Source organism: Dendropsophus ebraccatus, chromosome 8 (assembly GCF_027789765.1).
Source record: "Dendropsophus ebraccatus isolate aDenEbr1 chromosome 8, aDenEbr1.pat, whole genome shotgun sequence".
Taxonomy (NCBI): domain Eukaryota; kingdom Metazoa; phylum Chordata; class Amphibia; order Anura; family Hylidae; genus Dendropsophus; species Dendropsophus ebraccatus.
In genome coordinates, this window is record NC_091461.1 from 127,247,043 (window position 1) to 127,269,482 (window position 22,440).

General features: G+C 46.7%; 1 protein-coding gene across 2 annotated transcripts in view; it reads right to left on the minus strand.

The window, feature by feature from the left end:
- The window catches only part of LOC138799941 (zinc finger protein OZF-like), a 57,242-nt gene that overhangs the window by 14,638 nt on the left and 20,164 nt on the right, over window positions 1-22,440 (minus strand). For both annotated transcript variants that reach the window (XM_069981732.1, XM_069981733.1), the window contains exons 4-6: window positions 10,536-10,653; window positions 7,593-7,690; window positions 1,312-1,420 (exon numbers count right to left, since the gene is read on the minus strand). In XM_069981732.1, coding sequence (XP_069837833.1) covers window positions 1,312-1,420; window positions 7,593-7,690; window positions 10,536-10,653 — 325 coding nt within the window. The remainder of the gene's footprint in view (window positions 1-1,311; window positions 1,421-7,592; window positions 7,691-10,535; window positions 10,654-22,440) is intronic.

The following is a 22,440-nucleotide window of genomic DNA, read 5'->3' on the forward strand; positions in this document are numbered from 1 at the left end:
GTAGTCATTGGATGTAGTCATTGGATGTAGTCATTGGATGTAGTCATTGGCTGTAGTTATTGGATGTAGTTATTGGATGTAGTTATTGGATGTAGTTATTGGCTGTAGTTATTGGCTGTAGTTATTGGCTGTAGTTATTGGCTGTAGTTATTGGCTGTAGTTATTGGCTGTAGTCATTGGCTGTAGTCATTGGCTGTAGTCATTGGCTGTAGTCATTGGCTGTAGTTATTGGCTGTAGTTATTGGATGTAGTCATTGGATGTAGTCATTGGCTGTAGTTATTGGATATAGTTATTGGATATAGTCATTGGCTGTAGTTATTGGCTGTAGTTATTGGATATAGTTATTGGCTGTAGTTATTGGATATAGTTATTGGATATAGTTATTGGATATAGTTATTGGATATAGTCATTGTCTGTAGTTATTGGCTGTAGTTATTGGCTGTAGTTATTGGCTGTAGTTATTGGCTGTAGTTATTGGATGTAGTTATTGGATATAGTCATTGGCTGTATCCATGTTTTCCAGACAACCTTAGAGCTTTATCCAACTTCAGCAGCCACCGCTAATCAAATGACGAACAATCGAATTGGACTCGAGCATGCTCAAGGTTCGCTCATCTCTAGTGCCAACCCGTAAAACGGTAGATTTAAGGCCTTTTTTGAACAGACATTTTGGGCCAGGGGTTTTCTCATCTGTCCGATTCAGCTCTGCATCACTGCCTCCCACTCTCGTTTCCTGGCTTGGAGGGGGGCGTGAGGGTGGGAGACACTACAGTGCTGAACTTATTCTGCTCTGCATCTTATGGTGTGATTACAGAGATTTAGCTGACAAATTTTTGAAGCCAAAGCCAGAAACAGACTATAAACCAGGAACAGGTCATAAAGGAAAGACTTAGATTTCACCTCTTTTTAAATCCATTCCTGGCTTTGGCTTCCAAAACCTGTCAGATAAATCTCTGTGTAAACACACCCTTAATGCCTCCTATTAAGATCACTCCCCAATCTTGTGATAGTTCACACATGTCTGCAAGGATTGTGGACTAAGTGGGGGACACAGAAGCTGGCTGAGTACTCCTCCAGACCACTGACTGACACACAGCCCGGCCACCACCCACAATACTCGCAGAGTGGAAAACGGTGGTCGGTATACTGGGTAACAAGCTGTCAACAATAGGGACAGAGTAAAAGGAAGCAATTTTGCTAATTAAAAGCATTTGACAGCAAACTGTTCGCCATATCTAACAAAAAGTTTAGGAGGTGAAAAAATTTTCTATAAGTCTACTAACCCTGAACTGTTCTTCGGCTTTACTCACCTGGAGTTATATGTACTGGACTTTTCTCTTTCTTACACTGCGCATCCCTCATACATGTCTCTTCATCACTTTCTATAAGTTCAACTTTCAATTTAGCCAGCTCTTCATCCTAAGTCATATCAGACAATTGTATAATTAGGATACAAGACAACGTGTGCTGTTTTAGATGCCTACCGCATTTTATTTTTATTATTATTGAAGTGCCCTTGATTCCAGAGCGCTATACAGATGATAAAGGGTTAACACACAATGTAACAAAAAATACATTAATAAAGTAAATTAAAGACTGGTAGATAAAGATACAGGACCCTTCTCCCCAGGGCTTCCATAGGGAGAGAGGAGCCTGCCCGCCAGGTATTACATAGGGAGAGAGGAGCCTGCCCGCCAGGTATTACATAGGGAGAGAGGAGCCTGCCCACCAGGTATTACATAGGGATAGAGGAGCCTGCCCGCCAGGTATTCCATAGGGAGAGAGGAGCCTGCCCGCCAGGTATTACATAGGGAGAGAGGAGCCTGCCCGCCAGGTATTACATAGGGAGAGAGGAGCCTGCCCGCCAGCTATTACATAGGGAGAGAGGAGCCTGCCCGCCAGCTATTACATAGGGAGAGAGGAGCATGCCCGCCAGAGCTTACATAGGGAGAGAGGAGCCTGCTCGCCAGGTATTACATAGGGATAGAGGAGCCTGCCCGCCAGGTATTCCATAGGGAGAGAGGAGCCTGCCCGCCAGGTATTCCATAGGGAGAGAGGAGCCTGCCCGCCAGGTATTACATAGGGAGAGAGGAGCCTGCCCGCCAGGTATTACATAGGGAGAGAGGAGCCTGCCCGCCAGGGCTTCCATAGGGAGAGAGGAGCCTGCCCGCCAGGTATTACATAGGGAGAGAGGAGCCTGCCCGCCAGGTATTACATAGGGAGAGAGGAGCCTGCCCGCCAGGTATTACATAGGGAGAGAGGAGCCTGCCCGCCAGGGATTACATAGGGAGAGAGGAGCCTGCCCGCCAGGTATTACATAGGGAGAGAGGAGCCTGCCCGCCAGGTATTACATAGGGAGAGAGGAGCCTGCCCGCCAGGTATTACATAGGGAGAGAGGAGCCTGCCCACCAGGTATTACATAGGGATAGAGGAGCCTGCCCGCCAGGTATTCCATAGGGAGAGAGGAGCCTGCCCGCCAGGTATTACATAGGGAGAGAGGAGCCTGCCCGCCAGGTATTACACAGGGAGAGAGGAGCCTGCCCGCCAGGGCTTCCATAGGGAGAGAGGAGCCTGCCCGCCAGGTATTACATAGGGAGAGAGGAGCCTGCCCGCCAGGTATTACATAGGGAGAGAGGAGCCTGCCCGCCAGGGATTACATAGGGAGAGAGGAGCCTGCCCGCCAGCTATTACATAGGGAGAGAGGAGCATGCCCGCCAGAGCTTACATAGGGAGAGAGGAGCCTGCTCGCCAGGTATTACATAGGGAGAGAGGAGCCTGCCCGCCAGGTATTACATAGGGAGAGAGGAGCCTGCCCGCCAGGCCTTCCATAGGGAGAGAGGAGCCTGCCCGCCAGGTATTACATAGGGAGAGAGGAGCCTGCCCGCCAGGTATTACATAGGGAGAGAGGAGCCTGCCCGCCAGGTATTACATAGGGAGAGAGGAGCCTGCCCACCAGGTCTTACAATCTACAAGGTGAGGGGAGACACTAGTTGAGAGGGCAGCTAGTAACAGTGTGGTACAGAGTTATTGCTGGTTGTAGTCTAGTCTAAAGAGACAGGTTTTGAGATTGCTATTGATGGTGGGTGAAATCTGGATGTGTTAGGGTGGTATTACACGGAACGATAATCGGCCGAATTGGCCCGATTCGGCCGATTATCGCTCCGTGTAATAAATGCAACGATCAGCCGATGACAACGAACCTATTTTCGTCGGGCGCCGACCGCGCACCACTGCGTGTAATAGCGGTGCGTGGCCGGCGACTAACGATATACATTACCCATCCACGTTCCAGGGCTGCTCCTGCCGTCCGCTTCTCCCTGCATCCCGCGCGCGCTCTAGCGTCACAGAGCTGATAGGCCGCTCAGCCAATCACAGGCCGCGGCGGTCCCGGCCTGTGATTGGCTGAGCGGCCTACCAGCTGACAGGCTGCTGTGACGCTAGAGAGCGCGCGGGACCCCCGGGAGAAGCTGACGCAGGAGCAGCCCTGGAACGTGGATGGGTAATGTATGCCAGTTTAGCAAGGGCTGCAAGGACATCGGTAACGATGTCCTTGCAGCTCTTGTCAAACGATTATCGGGCCGTGTAATAGGTCCAGTAAACGAGCAACGATCTAGCAGATCGCTGCTCGTTTACAGGTATTATCGGGCCCTGCTCGGCCCGTGTAATACCACCCTTAGGGTAGTGAGTTCCAGAGTATGGGGTAAATGCAGATGAGATGAGAGCAAAGAGTGGTCTTGTGAGTATCAGGCGTGTGAGAGACAATACTGAGTCAGAGCTATAAGGAGATGACAGGCTGTGGACAGCCTTGTATGTCATGGTCAACAATTTCAAATGAATTCACAGGGCAAAGGGAGACAGTGAAGGGACTAATGGGGTGGGCAGGGAGGGTGGAGAGGGAGATTAGTTGGACAGCAGAGTTAAGGAAAGACTGGATGGTGTTAGATGGGAGGCCCGAGAGGAGGATGTTATAGTCGTTCAAGCAAAGATAATAAGAGCAAGTAACAGCAGTTTTGTTGAGTCAGGGGTAAGAAAAGAGCAGATTCTGGAATTGGTTTTAAGCTGAAGGTGGTCAGGGTCTTAAGAGACAGGTTAGAATAAAAGGTGACCCCCCAAGTCAGCAAAAATGAGGGCTAGGGGACAGAGTGCAGCCACTGACTGTGATTGAGAGAATAGATGGAGATGGACGGTGGAGCGAGATGGGGGAAAGATGATTAGTTCTTTTATTTCCATGTTACATTTACGAAAGCGGGAGGAGAAGAAGGAAGATATAGTTGATAGACACTCTGGGATCCTAGATAGCAGAGAGGTGACATCTGTACCAGAGAGAGATCTGAGTGTCATCGGCATAGAGGTAGTACCTGAAGCCATGGGATTCCATGATGTGACCAAGCAAACAGTTTAGATCAGGGGTGTCAAACTCAATTACACAGTGGGCCAAAATAAAAAATTGGTAGAGTTGTGGGCCAACCTTAATACTTACTAAAGTGTCAAGTGGAGGACATCCCCCAATAGTGCTTGTGCCAAGACACAATGCCATTTTCTATTTCTTAGGTATAGAAGAAAATAATGTAGGTCGTCTGGACAGTAGTCCGGACTACCAATGTTATATTTCGCTGCAATTTCCTATTGGTGGACAATCTCAAATCAATTGATTCCCTTGTCAGGCCAAAAATAATGGCACCGCAAGCTTGCCATGCCTGGTAGAGATGAAGAAGAGGTAGGATGGAGCCTTGGGGGACACCAACAGGGAGGAGGCGAGATGAGGAGGTGGTGAGTGGGGGACACTGAGAGGTAAGAGGAGACCCAGGAATGGACCGAGCCAGTGACACCAAGGGATGACAAAGTTTGTAGGAGAAGGGAATAGTCAACTGTGTCAGACGATAGGCCAAGGATAGTACAGGTGTGAGGCCTTGGCAGTTAAAGGGGTGGTCAGGTTTTTTTTTTTAATTAACTAGCATTGCATTGACTTCTGCCTCCCTTCCCTGTCTTTTCCCCCCTCCACCAGGAAGTGTCTAACTCACACAGACCTAATTACTGTCGTCACCGTCACCAGGCTCTTCTCTCAGCTCCTTCTCCTGTTACACTAGCCTCCCCCCTCCCCTGCCTTGTCAGGTGACTCAGCTTGCTCACCTCCGATTGGCTGAACAACTGCAAGCCATCACTTGTCTCATCTCACTTGCTTATCTTCCCTCAGACTGACTCCGGCACATAGGCAGCCCCTCCCCCCTCCCCTCATACCCTCTCTCCCCCCTCCCCTCATACCCTCTCTCCACCCTCCCCTCATACCCTCTCTCCACCCTCCCCTCATACCCTCTTTCCCCCTCCCCTCATACCCTCTCTCCCCCCTCCCCTCATACCCTCTTTCCCCCTCCCCTCATACCCTCTCTCCCCCTCCCCTCATACCCTCTCTCCCCCTCCCCTCATACCCTCTCTCCTGCTGCCGTGCACTCAGTGAAGGAGTCATGTCACTAGAGAAGATAAGCTGAGCAAGCAGAGTCACCTGACAAGGAGGGGGAGGGGGAGGCTGGTGTAACAGGAGCTAGAGCAGCCCTCCTGCTGATGACTCATCCTCACAAGAAGGAGCTGCCTGGTGACGGTTACGACAGTAATTAGGTCTGTGTGAGTCAGGACACTTCCTGGTGGGGGGTGGAGGGGGGAAAAGACAGGGAAGGGAGGCAGATAGGTGATTGAAGCACATTACAGAGTTATATAACTTTGTAATGTGCTTCAATTACTGGGAAAAAAAGTGTTTCACGGCACTTGTCCTTTAAGTCATATGACCGCTCTGCACTGAGGATGTAGGTAAGAAAATAACCCCTGGTCCTATGGGAACATAACAGCAGGTTAGACAGTCTTTCATTCTTAGTTTCACTATAAAGGACTACTTGTAGTGTTGCTAAACATACACTGCTCAAAAAAAATAAAAGGGAACCCTCAGATAACAGCTCCTAGATCTGAATGAAAAAAATCTTCTCAGTGATACTTAGTTCTGTACAAAACAATGTACTGACAACAAAATACAAAAAAAAAAAATCTATGGAAATCCCATGTATTACCCAATGGTGGCCTAGATATAGAATCAAACACAAATTTAAAGTGGAAAAACACTCCAGGCGGATCCAACTTTGCTGCAATGTCCTTAAAACAAGTCACAATTAGGCTGCGTATGGTGTGTGGCCTACCTCCCTACAACACCTGGGCATGCCCCTGATGAGGTGGCGGATGGTCTCCTGAGGGATCTCCTCCCAGACCTGAACTAAAGATGCCGCCAACTTCTGGACAGTCTGTGCTGCAAGATGGAGTGAGACATGACGTCCCAGATGTGCTCAATGGGATTAAGGTCTGGGGAACGGACAGCCCAGTCCTTAGCATCTTGCAGGAACTGCAGACACACTTCAGCTACATGAGGTCTGCATTGTCCTGCATTAGGAGGAACCCAGGGCCAACCGCCATAGCACATGGTCTCACAAGTACCTAATGGCAGTCAGGCTACCTTTGGCAGCACGTGGAGGGCTGTGCGGCCCCGTAAAGAAATGCCCCCCCACACCATTACTGACCCACTGCCAAACCGCTCATGCTGAAGGATGTTGCCGGTAGCAGATCGCTCTCCACAGCATCTCCAGACTCTGTCACGTGCTCAGTGTGAACCTGCTTTAATCTATTAAGAGCACAGTGCGCCAGTGGCCAATCCTGGTGTTTACTGGCAAATACCAAGAGTCCTGCACAACCCCTATCTGTGGACGTTGGGCCCTCACACCATCCTTATGGAGTCGGTTTCTAACTGTTTGTGCAGACACATGTACATTTGTGGCTGCTGGAGGTCATTTTGCAGGGCTCTGGCATTGCTCCTCCTTTTTCTCCTTGCACAAAGGCAGAAGTAGCGGTAGTGCTGCTGGGTTGTTGCCCTCCTACAGCCTCCTCCATGTCTCCCAGTGTACTGATCTGTCTCCTGGTAGCCTCCACCCTCTGGACACTACGCTGACAGACACAGCAAACCTTCTTGCCACAGCTTGCATTGATGTGCCATCCTGGATGAGCTGCACTACCTGAGCCACCTGTGTGGGTTGTAGAGTCTGTCTCATGTGAAAGCACCAGCAACATTTAAAAGTGACCAAAACATCAGCCAGAAAGCAAAGGTACTGAAAAGTGGTCTATGGTCCCAACCTGCAGAACCCTCCTTTATTGAGGGGGTCTTGCTAATTGCCAATAATGTCCACCTGTTGTCTATTCCATTTGCACAACAGCATGTGAAATTTATTGTCAGTGTTGATTCCTAAGTGGACAGTTTGATTTCACAGAAGTTTAATTTACTTTAAGTTATATTGTGTTGTTTAAGTGTTCCTCTTATTTCCTGAGCAGTGTATTTTTATTTAGTGCAGGATTGTCCCAATCAAATGAAATGAAAATGCTACAGTGCCTAGCACCAGCACTACTTTGGCACATGTGCACCAAGGCCTCTTAAACATTTTAAAAATGGGTGGGGTGCTAGGAGTCAGGCTTAGCTAATACAATACTGATAGCCTACACAGCCAGATTAAAATTTCCAGAGCAGGAAACCCACATAACCAGTAGCCATCCCAGCTCCATCTACCTGATGCTCCTGTGCAATACTGGGAGTCTCCTCTTGACAGCATAGAGAAAACATAGGACTTGAACATCTGTCTGGGGTATTACCTTCCCTTAGTTTATCTGGAAAAAAACACATACAGAGACTAAATTCATAGTTAAAATGTGATGAAGTGAGTATTCCAGTGATCCCTGCTTTCTTCCTAGCACGAGCTGCCGTCCTCCCCCAATTTCCTTAATGAATAGGGCGGTATGTGTTTCTGGCACCAGATCCTGTTTGGCCCACACCCTAAAGCTACTAGTAAGATACACATTGGGGGAGATTTATGAAAGGGTGTAAAATATAGACTGGGGCAAACTGCCCACAGCAGCCAATCACAGCTCAGCTTCCAGCGCTGGTGAAATAATAGAGGAGCTGTGATTGGCTGCTATGGGCATTTTGCACCAGTCTAAATTTTACACCCTTTGATAAATCTCCCCCATTGTGTTCTCATATGTCTAAGGGTCCTATTTCACGGGCCGATGGGGGCCCGATCAACGATGTAAACGAGCATCAATCTGCTTGTTTACTGGGCCTATTCCACGGCCCGATGATCGTTGAGCGAGGGCTGCAGGGACATTGTTACTGATGTCTTTGCAGCCCTTGCAGCATACATTACCTGGCAGGACTTCTCCTCCGCTCCGTCTTCCTCCCCAGGTCCCACGCGCAGCATCAGCAGCTCCGGAGCGGCCTGACTGAGCAGTCAGACCGCTCAGCCAATCACAGGCCAGTCATTGGCTGAGCAGTCAGAGCTCAGTCAGGCCGCTCCGGAGCTGCTGATGCTGCGCGTGGGACCTGGGGAGGAAGACGGAGCGGAGGAGAAGTCCTGCCAGGTAATGTATGCTGCTGCTTCTCAAATCGTCGGTCGCCGTGCACCGCTATTCCACCGTAGCGATGCGTGGTGGGGGACCGATGATTTTAGGTCTGGCCCTAAATAAACGATCAGCTGATGACACGATCATCTGTAATTGTTGCCAATGGCAGAATACCTAAATTTACCCAATAGTTAAAACGTAACTTTTATTTGAATATACTTAGATCACCAGTGTATAACATTTATTTACAGTGCTCAAGTTAAAATAGGTGTGCAGTTGCTATATACTTCATAAGTACTGTGTAGTGCTAATAGAACTGAGCTAGTATGCTTGCAATGGTACCTTTAGTACAACTTCAGGGTTATTGTCACCACTGAGCGTTGTTCTTATTTCTGAGTATTATAGATGGGTTTACACGTGCAGATATCCACTAAGGTTGCAAGCTACCTATAGTTGGTGTATCGTTGTCTGCGGTGACTCCGCTGTGGCGACTGTTTGTGATACACCATAAACCTCCACATTAATTGTCCGGCATCCCGTCCGGTATACCTTATGATGTGGGTGTACGGTCTTAACCAGCGTGCAGTGTCTCTGTGGTGCCTCAGCAATGTGAGACTAGTATCACGCTAGTATGTACCGTTCATGCATACATGGAGTAGTCCCAAATGGGCTGACACTATATCTGGGTGCGATCGTTGGGTATGCTAACAGCCCTAGTGTAGGGCAGCTGTCCTGATCCCTGAGATCGATCGCCCCTTTGTGATTAGCTCTGGTCTCTACCCATGTATTGCTATAGGCTCAGTCTGTTCCTCGGAGGAACGGCATGGTATTTTTAGATTAGGTGATGCACGCTAACCAAATTCATTGATAACAATACCTAACAGACTGAGCCTATAGCAATACATGGGTAGAGACCAGAGTTAATCACAAAGGGGCGATCGATCTCAGGGATCAGGACAGCTGCCCTACACTAGGGCTGTTAGCATACCCAACGATCGCACCCAGATATAGTGTCAGCCCATTTGGGACTACTCCATGTATGCATGAACGGTACATACTAGCGTGAAACTAGTCTCACATTGCTGAGGCACCACAGAGACACTGCACGCTGGTTAAGACCGTACACCCACATCATAAGGTATACCGGACGGGATGCCGGACAATTAATGTGGAGGTTTATGGTGTATCACAAACAGTCGCCACAGCGGAGTCACCGCAGACAACGATACACCAACTATAGGTAGCTTGCAACCTTAGTGGATATCTGCACGTGTAAACCCATCTATAATACTCAGAAATAAGAACAACGCTCAGTGGTGACAATAACCCTGAAGTTGTACTAAAGGTACCATTGCAAGCATACTAGCTCAGTTCTATTAGCACTACACAGTACTTATGAAGTATATAGCAACTGCACACCTATTTTAACTTGAGCACTGTAAATAAATGTTATACACTGGTGATTCATCTTAAGTATATTCAAATAAAAGTTACATTTTAACTATTGGGTAAATTTAGGTATTCTGCCATTGGCAACATTTACAAACTATAACCAATACCTCCCAATAGGTAGGGATCACCACCCCCCGATGACACGATCATCGGCTGATCATTTTCTCTATTCCACCAAGCGATAATCGGCCAAATCGGCCCGATTCGGCCGATTATCGCTCTCGTGGAATAGGCCCCTAAGGTGTGCCAACAGCGTACAGACAGTGAACCAATCAAAAGGCTCAAATGTAGTAAACCAGTCACTACATTCTGGCCATTTCATGAATGTGCTTGTTTGTGAAACTCGTCAGAGCAGTAGACCACGCTTTTAAGTCCCAATGAAAAAAATGTATAAATGCAAGAAATGGAACCGTAGTTAATAGATGACTATGTTTGTGGTAACAGTCCTGCTACCTGTACACCGTGGTATTCAATGGCACACCTTCCTGGATAGGATATGGACGTATACACACGTAACAGCCATAGTGACTGGCTTTAGTACATGGGATGATGGGCTGAGAAACCCCTTATGTGTCTACATTATTGTAGTTGCTGATTTTAAAGGAAATGAAAATAAGGGTTGTTTTTGGCTGAGGACAAAGAATCTAAGACTATTACCTACCTGTGGTGATATCTATAGGAGTTTCTTCCTCCTTACACTCCTTACTGCCGTTTGCATAAGTCCCGCCATCATCTTCTTCTGCTAGATCTTCAACTTTTACATGAATGAAATCTTCATCCTAATTTGATACGTCAGTAAGTAACATGGAGAACACAGTGAGGCATTTTACCCGTCTCTTAGCTGACGGCTGTTAAGGAGTTGTGGAGGCCAGGCTGAGGTGCAGCATGGACATCTCCTCCCTCTTCTGCATGGCTTACAGCCAAGAGGGAGAAGGCTAGCAAGCTGCAGCTCCGCCTGGCTTAGAAGACAATTGAGCTTATAAGAAAAGAAACTCATTTTAAAACTTCTCAAACAGCCATCCACTATCATTGGTTTCAGTTCCCTATCAGATAGATAGAGATTTTATATTATGTATATACACACACACACACATACATATACTAGAAAATGTACCCGGCGCTGCCCGGGTATAAAGTGTCAGTGTGTATAGGGGGTCCTGTATACCTGTAGTATAGAGTTGGTGGAGGTCTTGTATACCTGAAGTATATAGTTCGGGGGTCCTGTATACCTGTAGTGTATAGTTTGAGGATCCTGTATACCTGTAGTATATAGTTGGTGGAGTTCCTGTATACCTGTGGTGTGTAGTTTTGGGGTTCTGTATACCTGTAGTATAGAGTTGGTGGAGGTGCCGTGGCAGTGTTATCCAGTCACAGTGTGGCGGTATTGGTCAGGTCTGGTATGGCGGTGTTATCCAGTCACAGTATGGTTGTATTGATCAGGTCTGGTATGGCAGATTCATCCAGTCACAGCATGGCGGTATTGGTAAGGTCTGATATGACAGTGTTATCCAGTCACAGTGTGGCGGTATTGGTCAAGTCTGGTGTGGCGGTGTTATTTGGTATGGTATGACAGTGTTATCCAGTTACAGTATGGTGGTATTGGTCAGGTCTGGTGAGGCGGTGTTATCCAGTCACAGTATGGCGGTATTGGTCAGGTCTGATATGACAGCGTTATCCAGTCAAAGTAAGGCGGTATTGGTCAGGTCTGGCAGTGTTATCCAGTCACAGTGTGGCAGTATTGGTCAGGTCTGGTATGGAGGTGTTACCCAGTCACAGTATGGTGGTATTGGTCAGGTCTGGCATGGAGGTGTTACCCAGTCACAGTATGGCGGTATTGGTCAGGTCTGGTATGGCAGTGTTATCCAGTCACAGTATGGTGGTATTGGTCAGGTGTGTTATGACAGTGTTATCCAGTCACAGTATGGCGGTATTGGTCAGGTCTGGTGAGGCGGTGTTATCCAGTCACAGTATGGCGGTATTGGTCAGGTCTGATATGACAGTGTTATCCAGTCACAGTATGGCGGTATTGGTCAGGTCTGGTGTGGCAGTATTATCCAGTCACAGTATGGCGGTATTGGTCAGGTCTGGTATGGCAGTGTTATCTAGTCACAGTGTGCCGGTATTGGTCAGGTCTGGTGTTGCAGTGTTATCCAGTCACAGTGTGGCGGTATTGGTCAGGTCTGGTATGGAGGTGTTACCCAGTCACAGTATGGTGGTATTGGTCAGGTCTGGTATAGCAGTGTTATCCAGTCACAGTATGGTGGTATTGGTCAGGTGTGTTATGAAAGTGTTATCCAGTCACAGTATGGCGGTATTTGTCAGGTCTGGTGTGGCAGTGTTATCCAGTCACAGTATGGTGGTATTGGTCAGGTCTGGTATGGCGGTGTTAAATGTGATGTCTGGAGCCATTACCTACCAATCCTGATGCTAATTGGAGAGTGACGATGGGGTGTCTTCTTAGGTTTAGCGCTTAGGGCAGCAGCAGCTGGTAATACTGCCCTGTATACATGTACTGTATAGTAGGAGTAGGGGGTGCTGTAAACCTGTAATGTCCTGTATACATGTACTGCATAGATGGAGTAGGGGGCCCTGTATACATGTATTGTATAGATGGAGTAGGGGGCCCTGTATACATGTACTGTATGGATGGAGTAGGGGGTCCTGTATATACATGTACTGTATAGATGGAGTAGGGGGTCCTGTATATACATGTACTGTATATTTGGAGTAGGGGGTCCTGTATACATGTACTGTATAGATGGAGTAGGGGGTCCTGTATACATGTACTGTATAGAGGGAGTAGGGGGTCCTGTATACATGTACTGTATAGATGGAGTAGGGGGCCCTGTATACATGTACTGCATAGATGGAGTAAGGGGCCCTGTATACATGTACTGTATAGATGGAGTAGGGGGCCCTGTATACATGTACTGTATAGATGGAATAGGGGGCCCTGTATACATGTACTGTATAGATGGAGTAGGGGGTCTACCAGTTATTACTGTGGATGTTGTGAGGCAGCTGCCCTAGCAACCACAGTTCCCTGTGAAAATGAAAGCAGTAATCCTATTGGTTGCTAAGGCTCCATCTGCCGTTTTCTCTGGGCAGCTGCAGCTAATTATATCACCTGTGTTTGCAGTGAGGAGATTTTCCAATTCATCTCTATGGGGCGCCGCTCTTCCCCCTCCCCTCCTGTACATCTGGCGGAGACGGGACCTTCGCTAAAACCTTCCTGGGCACCCAATGTATCTTTGTGCCAAATTTGGGGTCAAACAGTTCATGCGTTTGGAAGTCTATATGGGACAGACGGACAGACAGACAGAAGGACAGACAGACAGACTTTCATTTTTATGATATAGACTCGAAAATGTACCCGGCGCTGCCCGGGTATAAAGTGTCAGTGTGTTAATTAGATTTGTTCTAAGGTGCCCAGGAGGCCAAGCTTAAGGTATTGTTTCATCTGAGTTAATCAGTGGAATTAGTGTATACCTGTAGTGCATAGTTGGAGGGGTTCTGTATACCCACAATGTATAGTTTTTAGGGGACTCGCATATCTGTAGTGCATAGTTGGGGGGGCTGTATACCTATAGTGTATAGTTGAGGGAGGTCCTGTATACCTGCAGTGTACAGTTGGTGAAGGTCCTGTATACCTGTACTGTATAGTTCAGGGGGTCCTGTATACCTGTAGTATATAGTTTGTGCTGTATACCTGTAATGTATAGTTGGTGGAGGTCTTGTATACCTGTAGTTTATAGTTTGAGGGTCCTGGATACCTGTAGTGTATAATTGGTGGAGGTCTTGTATACCTGTACTATATAGTTCGGGGGTCCTGTATAACTGTAGTGCATAGTTTGAGGGTCCTGTATAACGGTAGTATAGAGTTGGTGGAGGTCCCGTATACCTGTAGTGTATAGTTGGTGGAGTTCCTGTATACCTGTAGTATATAGTTGGTGGAGTTCCTGTATACCTGTAGTATATAGCTTTGGGGTCCTGTATACCTGTAGTATATAGTTGGTGGAGTTCCTGTATACCTGAAGTATATAGTTGGTGGAGGTCCTGTGTACCTGTAGTGTATAGTTTTGGGGTCCTGTATACCTGTAGTGTAAAGTTTAGGGTCCTGTATACCTGTAGTATATAGTTTGTGGAGGTCCCGTGCACCTGTAGTGTATAGTTTTGGGGTCCTGTATACCTGTAGTGTCCTGTATACCTGCAGGGTCGTATTTACCCGTATGGCAGTGTTATTCAGTCACAGTGTGTCGGTATTGGTCATGTCTGGTATGGCGGTGTTATCCAGTCACAGTATGGCGGTATTGGTCAGGTCTGGTGTGGCGGTGTTCTCCAGTCACAGTGTGGCGGTATTGGTCAGGTCTGGTATAGTGATGTTATCCAGTCACAGTATGGCAGTATTGGTCAGGTCTGGCAGTGTTATCCAGTCATAGTATGGCGGTATTGGTCAGGTCTGGTATGGCAGTGTTATCCAGTCACAGTATGGCGGTATTGGTCAGGTGTGGTATGACAGTGTTATCCAGTTACAGTATGGTGGTTTTGGTCAGGTCTGGTATAGCAGTTTTTTTCCAGTCATAGTATGGTGGTATTGGTCAGGTCTGGTATGGCGGTGTTATCCAGTCACAGTATGGCGGTATTGGTCAGGTCTGGTGTGGCAGTGTTATCTAGTCACAGTATGGCGGTATTGGTCAGGTCTGGTATAGCGGTGTTATCCAGTCACAGTGTGGTGGTATTGGTCTGGTCTGGTATAGCGGTGTTATCCAGTCACAGTATGGCAGTATTGGTCAGGTCTCGTATGGCAGTGTTAACCCTTACCGCCATACTGTGACTGGATAACACTGCCATACGAGACCTGACCAATACCGCTATACTGTGACTGGATAACACCGCTATACCAGACCAGACCAATACCGCCATACTGTGACTGGATAACACTGCCATACAAGACCTGACCAATACCGCCATACTGTGACTGGATAACACTGCCATACCAGACCTAACCCTTACCGCCATACTGTGACTGGATAGGTCTGGTATGGCAGTGTTATCCAGTCACAGTATGGCGGTATTGGTCAGGTCTGGTATGGCAGTGTTACCCAGTCACAGTATGGCGGTATTGGTCAGGTCTGGTGTGGCGGTGTTACCCAGTCACAGTTTGCTATACCTGTAGTGACCTGTATATACATGTACTGTATAGGTGGAGTAGGGGGTCCTGTATATACATGTACTGTATAGATGGAGTAGGGGGTCCTGTATATACATGTACTGTATAGATGGAGTAGGGGGTCCTGTATATACATGTCCTGTATAGATGGAGTAGGGGGTCCTGTATATACATGTACTGTATAGATGGAGTAGGGGGTCCTGTATATACATGTACTGTATAGATGGAGTAGGGGGTCCTGTATATACATGCACTGTATAGATGGAGTAGGGGGTCCTGTATATACATGCACTGTATAGATGGAGTAGGTGATCTGTATATACATGTACTGTATAGATGGAGTAGGGGATCCTGTATACATGTACTGTATAGATGGAGTAGGGGGTCCTGTATACATGTACTGTATAGATGGAGTAGGGGGCCCTGTATATACATGTACTGTATAGATGGAGTAGGGGGTCCTGTATACATGTACTGTATAGATGGAGTAGGGGGCCCTGTATACATGTACTGTATAGATGGAGTAGGGAGCCCTGTATACCTGTACTGTATAGATGGAGTAGGGGGTCTACCAGTTATTACTGTGGATGTTGTGAGGCAGCTTCCCTAGCAACCACAATTCCCTGTGAAAATGAAAGCAGTAATCCTATTGGTTGCTAAGGCTCCAACTGCCGTTTACTAATTATATCACCTGTGTTTGCAGTGAGGAGATTTTCCCATTCATCTCTATGGGGCGCCTCTCTTTCCCCTCCCCCTCCTGTACATCTGGCGGGGACGGGACCTTCGCTAAAACCTTCCCGGGCACCCAATGTATCTGTGTGCCAAATTTGGGGTCAAACGGTTCAGGCGTTTGGAAGTCTATAGAGGACAGACAGGACAGACACACAGACAGACAGACTTTCATTTTTATGATATAGATATATATATATATATATATATATATATATATATATATATATATATATATTTTATTTATTTATTTTTTTTTTTGCTCTGGCATTATATAAAGCTGGCATTCCTTTTAAAGCAAGCATGTCAAACTCTGGCTTGCAGTGCCATTATTTTTGGCCCACCGAGGAAATCAATTGATAAAATAGAGGACGGTGTTGCGTCCAAACACAGGCAGCGTGGTGACATAATCACAATCAGTTCCTGTGACGAGCATGTCCTGCAGCCGGGAAACACAGGAAAGGTAAGTCTAGCCTGCTCCAATTACACAAGCGGCACTAATGGGGAGGAGTAATTACTGCGTGGGGGCACTAATGGGGAGGAGTAATTACTGCGTGGGGGCACTAATGGGGAGGAGTAAGTACTGCGAGGGGGCACTAATGGGGAGGAGTAATTACTGCGTGGTGGCACTAAAGGGGGGGGGAGTAATTACTGCATGGGGGCACTAATGGGGAGGAGTAATTACTGCGTGGGGGCACTAATGGGGGAGTAATTACTGCATGGGGGCACTAATGGGGAGGAGTAATTACTGCGTGGGGGCACTAATGGGGAGGAGTAATTACTGCGTGGTGGCACTAAAGGGGGGGGGAGTAATTACTGCATGGGGGCACTAATGGGGAGGAGTAATTACTGCGTGGGGGCACTAATGGGGGAGTAATTACTGCATGGGGGCACTAATGGTATAATTAATTGCTGTGTGGGGGCACTAATGGCATCATTAATAGGGTCAGTAATCACTGTGTGAGGCACTAATGGGGGGAATAATTACTGTGTAGGGGCACTAATGGTGTCATTAATCATTGTGTCATTAGTGTGGGGGCACTAATGGGGGGAGTAATTACTTTGTGGGGGCACTAATAGGGGAATAATTACTGTGAGGCACTTATGGCAGGAGTAATTATTTTGTGGGGGCACTAATGGGGGGGACTAATTACTGTGTTGGGGCACTAATGGCATCATTAATAGGGTCAGTAATCACTGTGTGGGGCACTAATGGGAGGAGTAATTACTTAGTGGGCACTACTGTAGGGGTTGAAAACTATGTGGGGCACTACTGGGGAGGCCAACTACTAGGACTGAACAGTTAATAGTAATTTTTTTGTTGTTTTTTTTCACAATTAACTTAGAAGGTCCTGGAAGTTGATCTCACAGCACAGACCAAAGGTCCTGGAAGTATCTCTTCTCATTATTCACATTAGTGGAGGCACTCTTATCATGACCTGCGGCCTGTGCTGCCTAATCTACTTCCAGGACCTTTCTGCAGCCTAGTAAGATGTAACTACCTCTATACCAGCCGGGGCCCGGCACATCAGGTTGCCTGGTCATTTTCTGCTACACTCCTCATCTACAACACTGCTGCTGCTACAGTCATGGCCTAAAGTTTTGAGAATGACACAAATATACATTTTAACAAAGTCTACTGCTTCAGTTTTTAAAATGGCAATTTGCATATAGTCCAGAATGTTATACAGAGGGATCAGCTTAACAGCAATTACCTGCAAAGTCAATATTTGCCTAGAAAATGAACTTTATCCCCCCAAAACACGTCAGCATCATTGCAGCCCGGCCTTACAAGGAGCAGCTAACATTGTTTAAGTGATTTCTCCAGTAACACAGGTGTGGGTGTTGATGAGGACAGGGCTGGAGATCAGTCTGTCATGATTAAGTAAGAATGACACCACTGGACACTATAAAAGGAGGCTGGAGCTTGGCATCATTGTTTCTCTTCTGGTAACCATGGTTATCTCTAAAGAAACCTGTGCAGTCATCATTGCACTGCACAAAAATGGCCTAACAGGGAAGAGTATCGCAGCTAGAAAGATTGCACCTAAGTCAACAATCTATCGCATCATCAAGAACTTCAAGGAGAGAGGTTCCATTGTTGCCAAAAAGGCTTCAGGGCGCCCAAGAAAGACCAGCGAGTGCCAGGACTGTCTTTTAAAAGTGTGGTCAGCTGCGGGATGGGGCTACCAGCAGTACAGAGCTTGCTCAGGAATGGCAGCAGGCAGGTGTGAGGGCATCTGCACTGTGAGACTGCGGAGCAAGGCCTGGGCTCAAGGAGGGCAGCAAAGAAGCCACTTCTCTCCAGAAAAAAACATCAGGGACAGACTGATATTCTGCAAAAGGTCCAGGGAGTGGACTGCTGAGGACTGGGGGAAAGTCATTGTCTCTGATGAATCCCCTTTCCGATTGTTTGGGACATCTGGGAAACAGCTTATTGGGAGAAGACGAGGTGAGCGCTACCACCAGTCTTGTCTCATGCCAACTGTAACCGGCTTCCTGAAACTATTCATGTGTGGGGTGGCTTCTCAGCCAAGGGAATCGGCTCTCTCACAGCCTTGCCTAAAAACACGGCCATGAATAACGAATGGTACCAGAATGTCCTCCGAGAGCAACTTCTCCCAACCGTCCAAGAGCAGTTTGGCCATCAACAATGCCTTTTCCAGCATGATGGAGCACCTTGCCATAAAGCAAAGGTGATAACTAAATGGCTCAAGGAACAAAACAGAGATTTCGGGTCCATGGCCTGGAAACTCCCCAGATCTTAATCCCATTAAGAACTTGTGGTCAATCATCAAGAGACGGGTGGACAAACAAAAAACAAAAAATCTTGACAAAATGCAAGCATTGATTGTGCAAGAATGGACGGCTATCAGTCAGGATTTGGTCCAGAAGTTGATTGAGAGCAGCCAGGGAGAATTGCAGAGGTCCTGAAGAAGAAGGCGCAACACTGCAAATATTGACTTGCTGCATTAACTCATTCTAACTGTCAATATAAGCTTTTGTTACTCATCATAATAGATACCCTTCCCTCTCCCACTCCCTCGTCGCTCTCAGCTTTTGATCCAGTGACAGAGGAAGAAGTTGCCAAGCTCCTCTCGTCCCACTACCTGCCCCCCTAGTGACCCTATTCCCTCACACCTCCTCCAGTCCCTCTCTCCCGCTGTCACTACTCACCTCGCTAAAATATTCAACTTCTCCTTCTCCTCTGGAATCTTTCCCTCCTCATTTAAACACTCTATTATACCCCACTGCTGAAAAAACCTTCTCTAGACCCATCTTTTGCAGCCAACTATTGACCTGTTTCTCCTAGAACGTCTTGTCTATTCTCGCCTTACCCGCTATCTCTCTTGACAACTCTCTTCTCAACCCTCTACAATCCGGCTTCCGATCCCTTCACTCCACTGAAACTGCTCTTACCAAGGTGTCAAACGACCTCCTGAAGGCCAAGTCACAAGGAAACTCCTCCATACTGATTCTCCTGGATCTCTCAGCAGCGTTTGACACTGTGGACCACCGGCTTCTCCTCTCCATGCTCAGCTCTCTTGGCCTCAAGGACTCTGTTCTCTCTTGGTTCTCTTCCTACCTCTCTGACCGCTCTTTCAGCGTATCCTTTTCTGGCTCTACTTCCTGTCCCCTACCTCTTACTGTTGGGGTTCCCCAGGGGTCAGTCCTGGGTCCCCTCCTCTTCTCCCTCTATACAGCCCCCATCGGACAGATCAGCAGGTTTGGTTTCCAATACCATCTTTATGCTGATGACACCCAGCTATATACCTCCTCCTGTGATATTACACCAGCTATATACCTCCTCCTGTGACATCAGCCCAGCTATATACCTCCTCCCGTGACATCTCCCCTGCCTTCCTGCAAAATACTAGTGACTGTCTATCTGCTCTCTCTAACACTATGACCTCTCGATTTCCCAAACTTAATCTCTCTAAAACTGAACTTCTGGTATTTCCTCCCTCTAACAAACCTAAACCCGGCATCTCCCTCTCAGTCTGTGGTACTAGCATCACTCCTGTGCATCAGGCTCCATGCCTGGGGGTTATGCTAGACTCCGATCTATCCTTCACTCCCTATATACAAGCTCTTGCACACTCCTGTCATCTTCATCTCAAAAACATCTCCAGAATCCGCCCATTTCTCACCACTGACACCGCTCAGACTCTGACTGTCGCCATGATCTATTCCCGTCTTGACTACTGTAACTCCCTACTAATTGGTCTTCCTCTCTCTAAGCTCTCCCCTCTCCAGTCTATCATTAACGCAGCAGCTAGGTTAATCTTCCTCTCCAGCCGCTATACCGACGTCACTGCACTGGTTACCCATTAAATCTAGAATCCACTTCAAGCTCCTCACCCTCACCCATAAAGCTCTCCACAACTTTGCCCCTCCATACATCTCCTCCCTCATTTTCACCTATCATCCTTCCAGTGCTCTACGATCTGCAAATGATCTAACCTTAACATCTTCCATAATCAGAACCTCTCATTCCCGCCTCCAAGACTTCTCTAGTGCTGCACCAGTTCTCTGGAATGCCCTACCTAAAGACATCAGACTCATACCCAATATTCACAGTTTCAAGCGTGCCCTGAAGACTCATCTCTTCAGGTTCACTTATAATGTTCCCTAAACTTGTTTCCCCCTTCTGTTTCCCTCGCTCTATCTGACGGTTCCTGCACTCTATATGTTTACTTTGGCGTTGTTACTGGCTCATCCTGTATTTCCAACTATGTACAATGGCTGGACCATGGACAAATGAAGCACTTATGCCTGGTGTCACCCAAGTTGTTAGTCTGTAAGCTCCAACGAGCAGGTCTCGTTTATACTTTGCATTTTTATGTTGTTTTTATTTATTCTAATTATTTAACTGTGTATTATGTACCTCTGTACTGTATGCATTGGGAAAAAAAGCGCTGCGGAATCTGTTGGCGCTATACAAATAAAATTATTACTATAATTATTATTATAATATGATTGCAATTATATTTCTGTATGTGATAAAAACATCTGACAAACACACAGAAAAACCAGAGGGCAGAGGATCATGGGAAAATATAATATTTGTGTCATTCTCAAAACTTTTGCCCATGACTGTACTCCCCTCATCTGCAATACTGCTACTACTACTCCCCCCATATATAATACTTTTACTACTACCACACCCCTCATCTACAATAATGCTGCTATTACTACACCCCCATCTAAAATACTACTGCTGCCACTACTACTTTCCTCATCTGCAATACTACTGCTACTCCCCTCATCTAGAATACTGCTACTACTACTTTCCTCATCTACAACGCTACTGCTGCAACTTCTCTCCTTTACAAAACTGTTACTACTACCACACCCATCATCTACTACTACAACACTCCTCATCTACAATACTGTTGCTATTATTACTGCCCTCATCTACAATACTGCTGCTACTACTACTCCATTCACCTACAACACCTCTACTACTATTACTTGCCTCAACTACAATACTGTTACTACTACAAAACCCCTCATCTTCTACCACCTTATTCATCTACAAAACTGCTTCTGCTACTACTACCCTCATCAATAATACTGCTGCTACTACTCCCCTGATCAACAATACTGCTGCTACTATTACTTCCCAACTCATCTACAATACTACTACTACTGCTGCTACTACTGCCCTCATCTACAATACTGTTACTATTACTACTCACCTCATCTACAATACAGCCACTTCTACTCTTCTTATCTAAAATACTGCAACTACTGCTACTCCCCTCATCTACAATACTGTTGCTACTACTACTCCCCTCATCTACAATACTGCTGCTGCTACTACTACTCCCCTCATCTGCTATACTGCTGCTGTTACTATTAATCTCTTCATCTAAAATACTGCTGCTACAACCCTCATCTAAAATACTGCTACTACTGCCCTCAGCTACTATACCTCCTATCTTTTAAACTACTACAACCCACATGTACTATATTTCTCAGCTTTTGTGCAAAAAAATAAAAAAATAAAATTCTGAAGCTTGGCTTGCCAAATGGGTGTGGTTTACAAAAATTCTTCAATATTCATAATCAAGGTTACACGTGCAATTATTAGGGATCTTGATTTAGGCCATAATAGTCAGCCCTATTGACTACTATAAGGATTTCACAGCATTAAGCGCTTTAACCAGCAGCCGGCAGTGTTATCGTTTGGCTGGTCTCCCTGAGATCAGTGATCTGTTTCCTGTATGGCTTTACTAGGCATTGCTCCCACCTAGCCAGAATCCTGCTCCACACTGATGGGGGAGCAACACCCTGAAACAGCTGTATGTGGATGGATACCTGGCGTTGGTTTTTTCATTGTCATTACATTGACCTATAGGGCCACTTAATATGGTGGTTTCCCTACAGCAGCTGCCCCTTGGCTGGGTCCTTCCCGGAGGGATATCTGGCTAGTCCTGGGTTTCAAGACTCTTAAATGAGGTTCCACGGGCTCTTCTTTTGCATATTTTCACTACTATAAGGGGAACAATTTGAGGTTCTGACTACTATGTGGGCACTATAACAAAGAATAATTGCTATGTGGGTGTAACCAGTTGCTTTTGATAATAGTGGCAGAAGGCTATAACCACACAGAATTATAGAAAAAGAAGAGATTTATTACAGATAATGATACTTAGCTGCA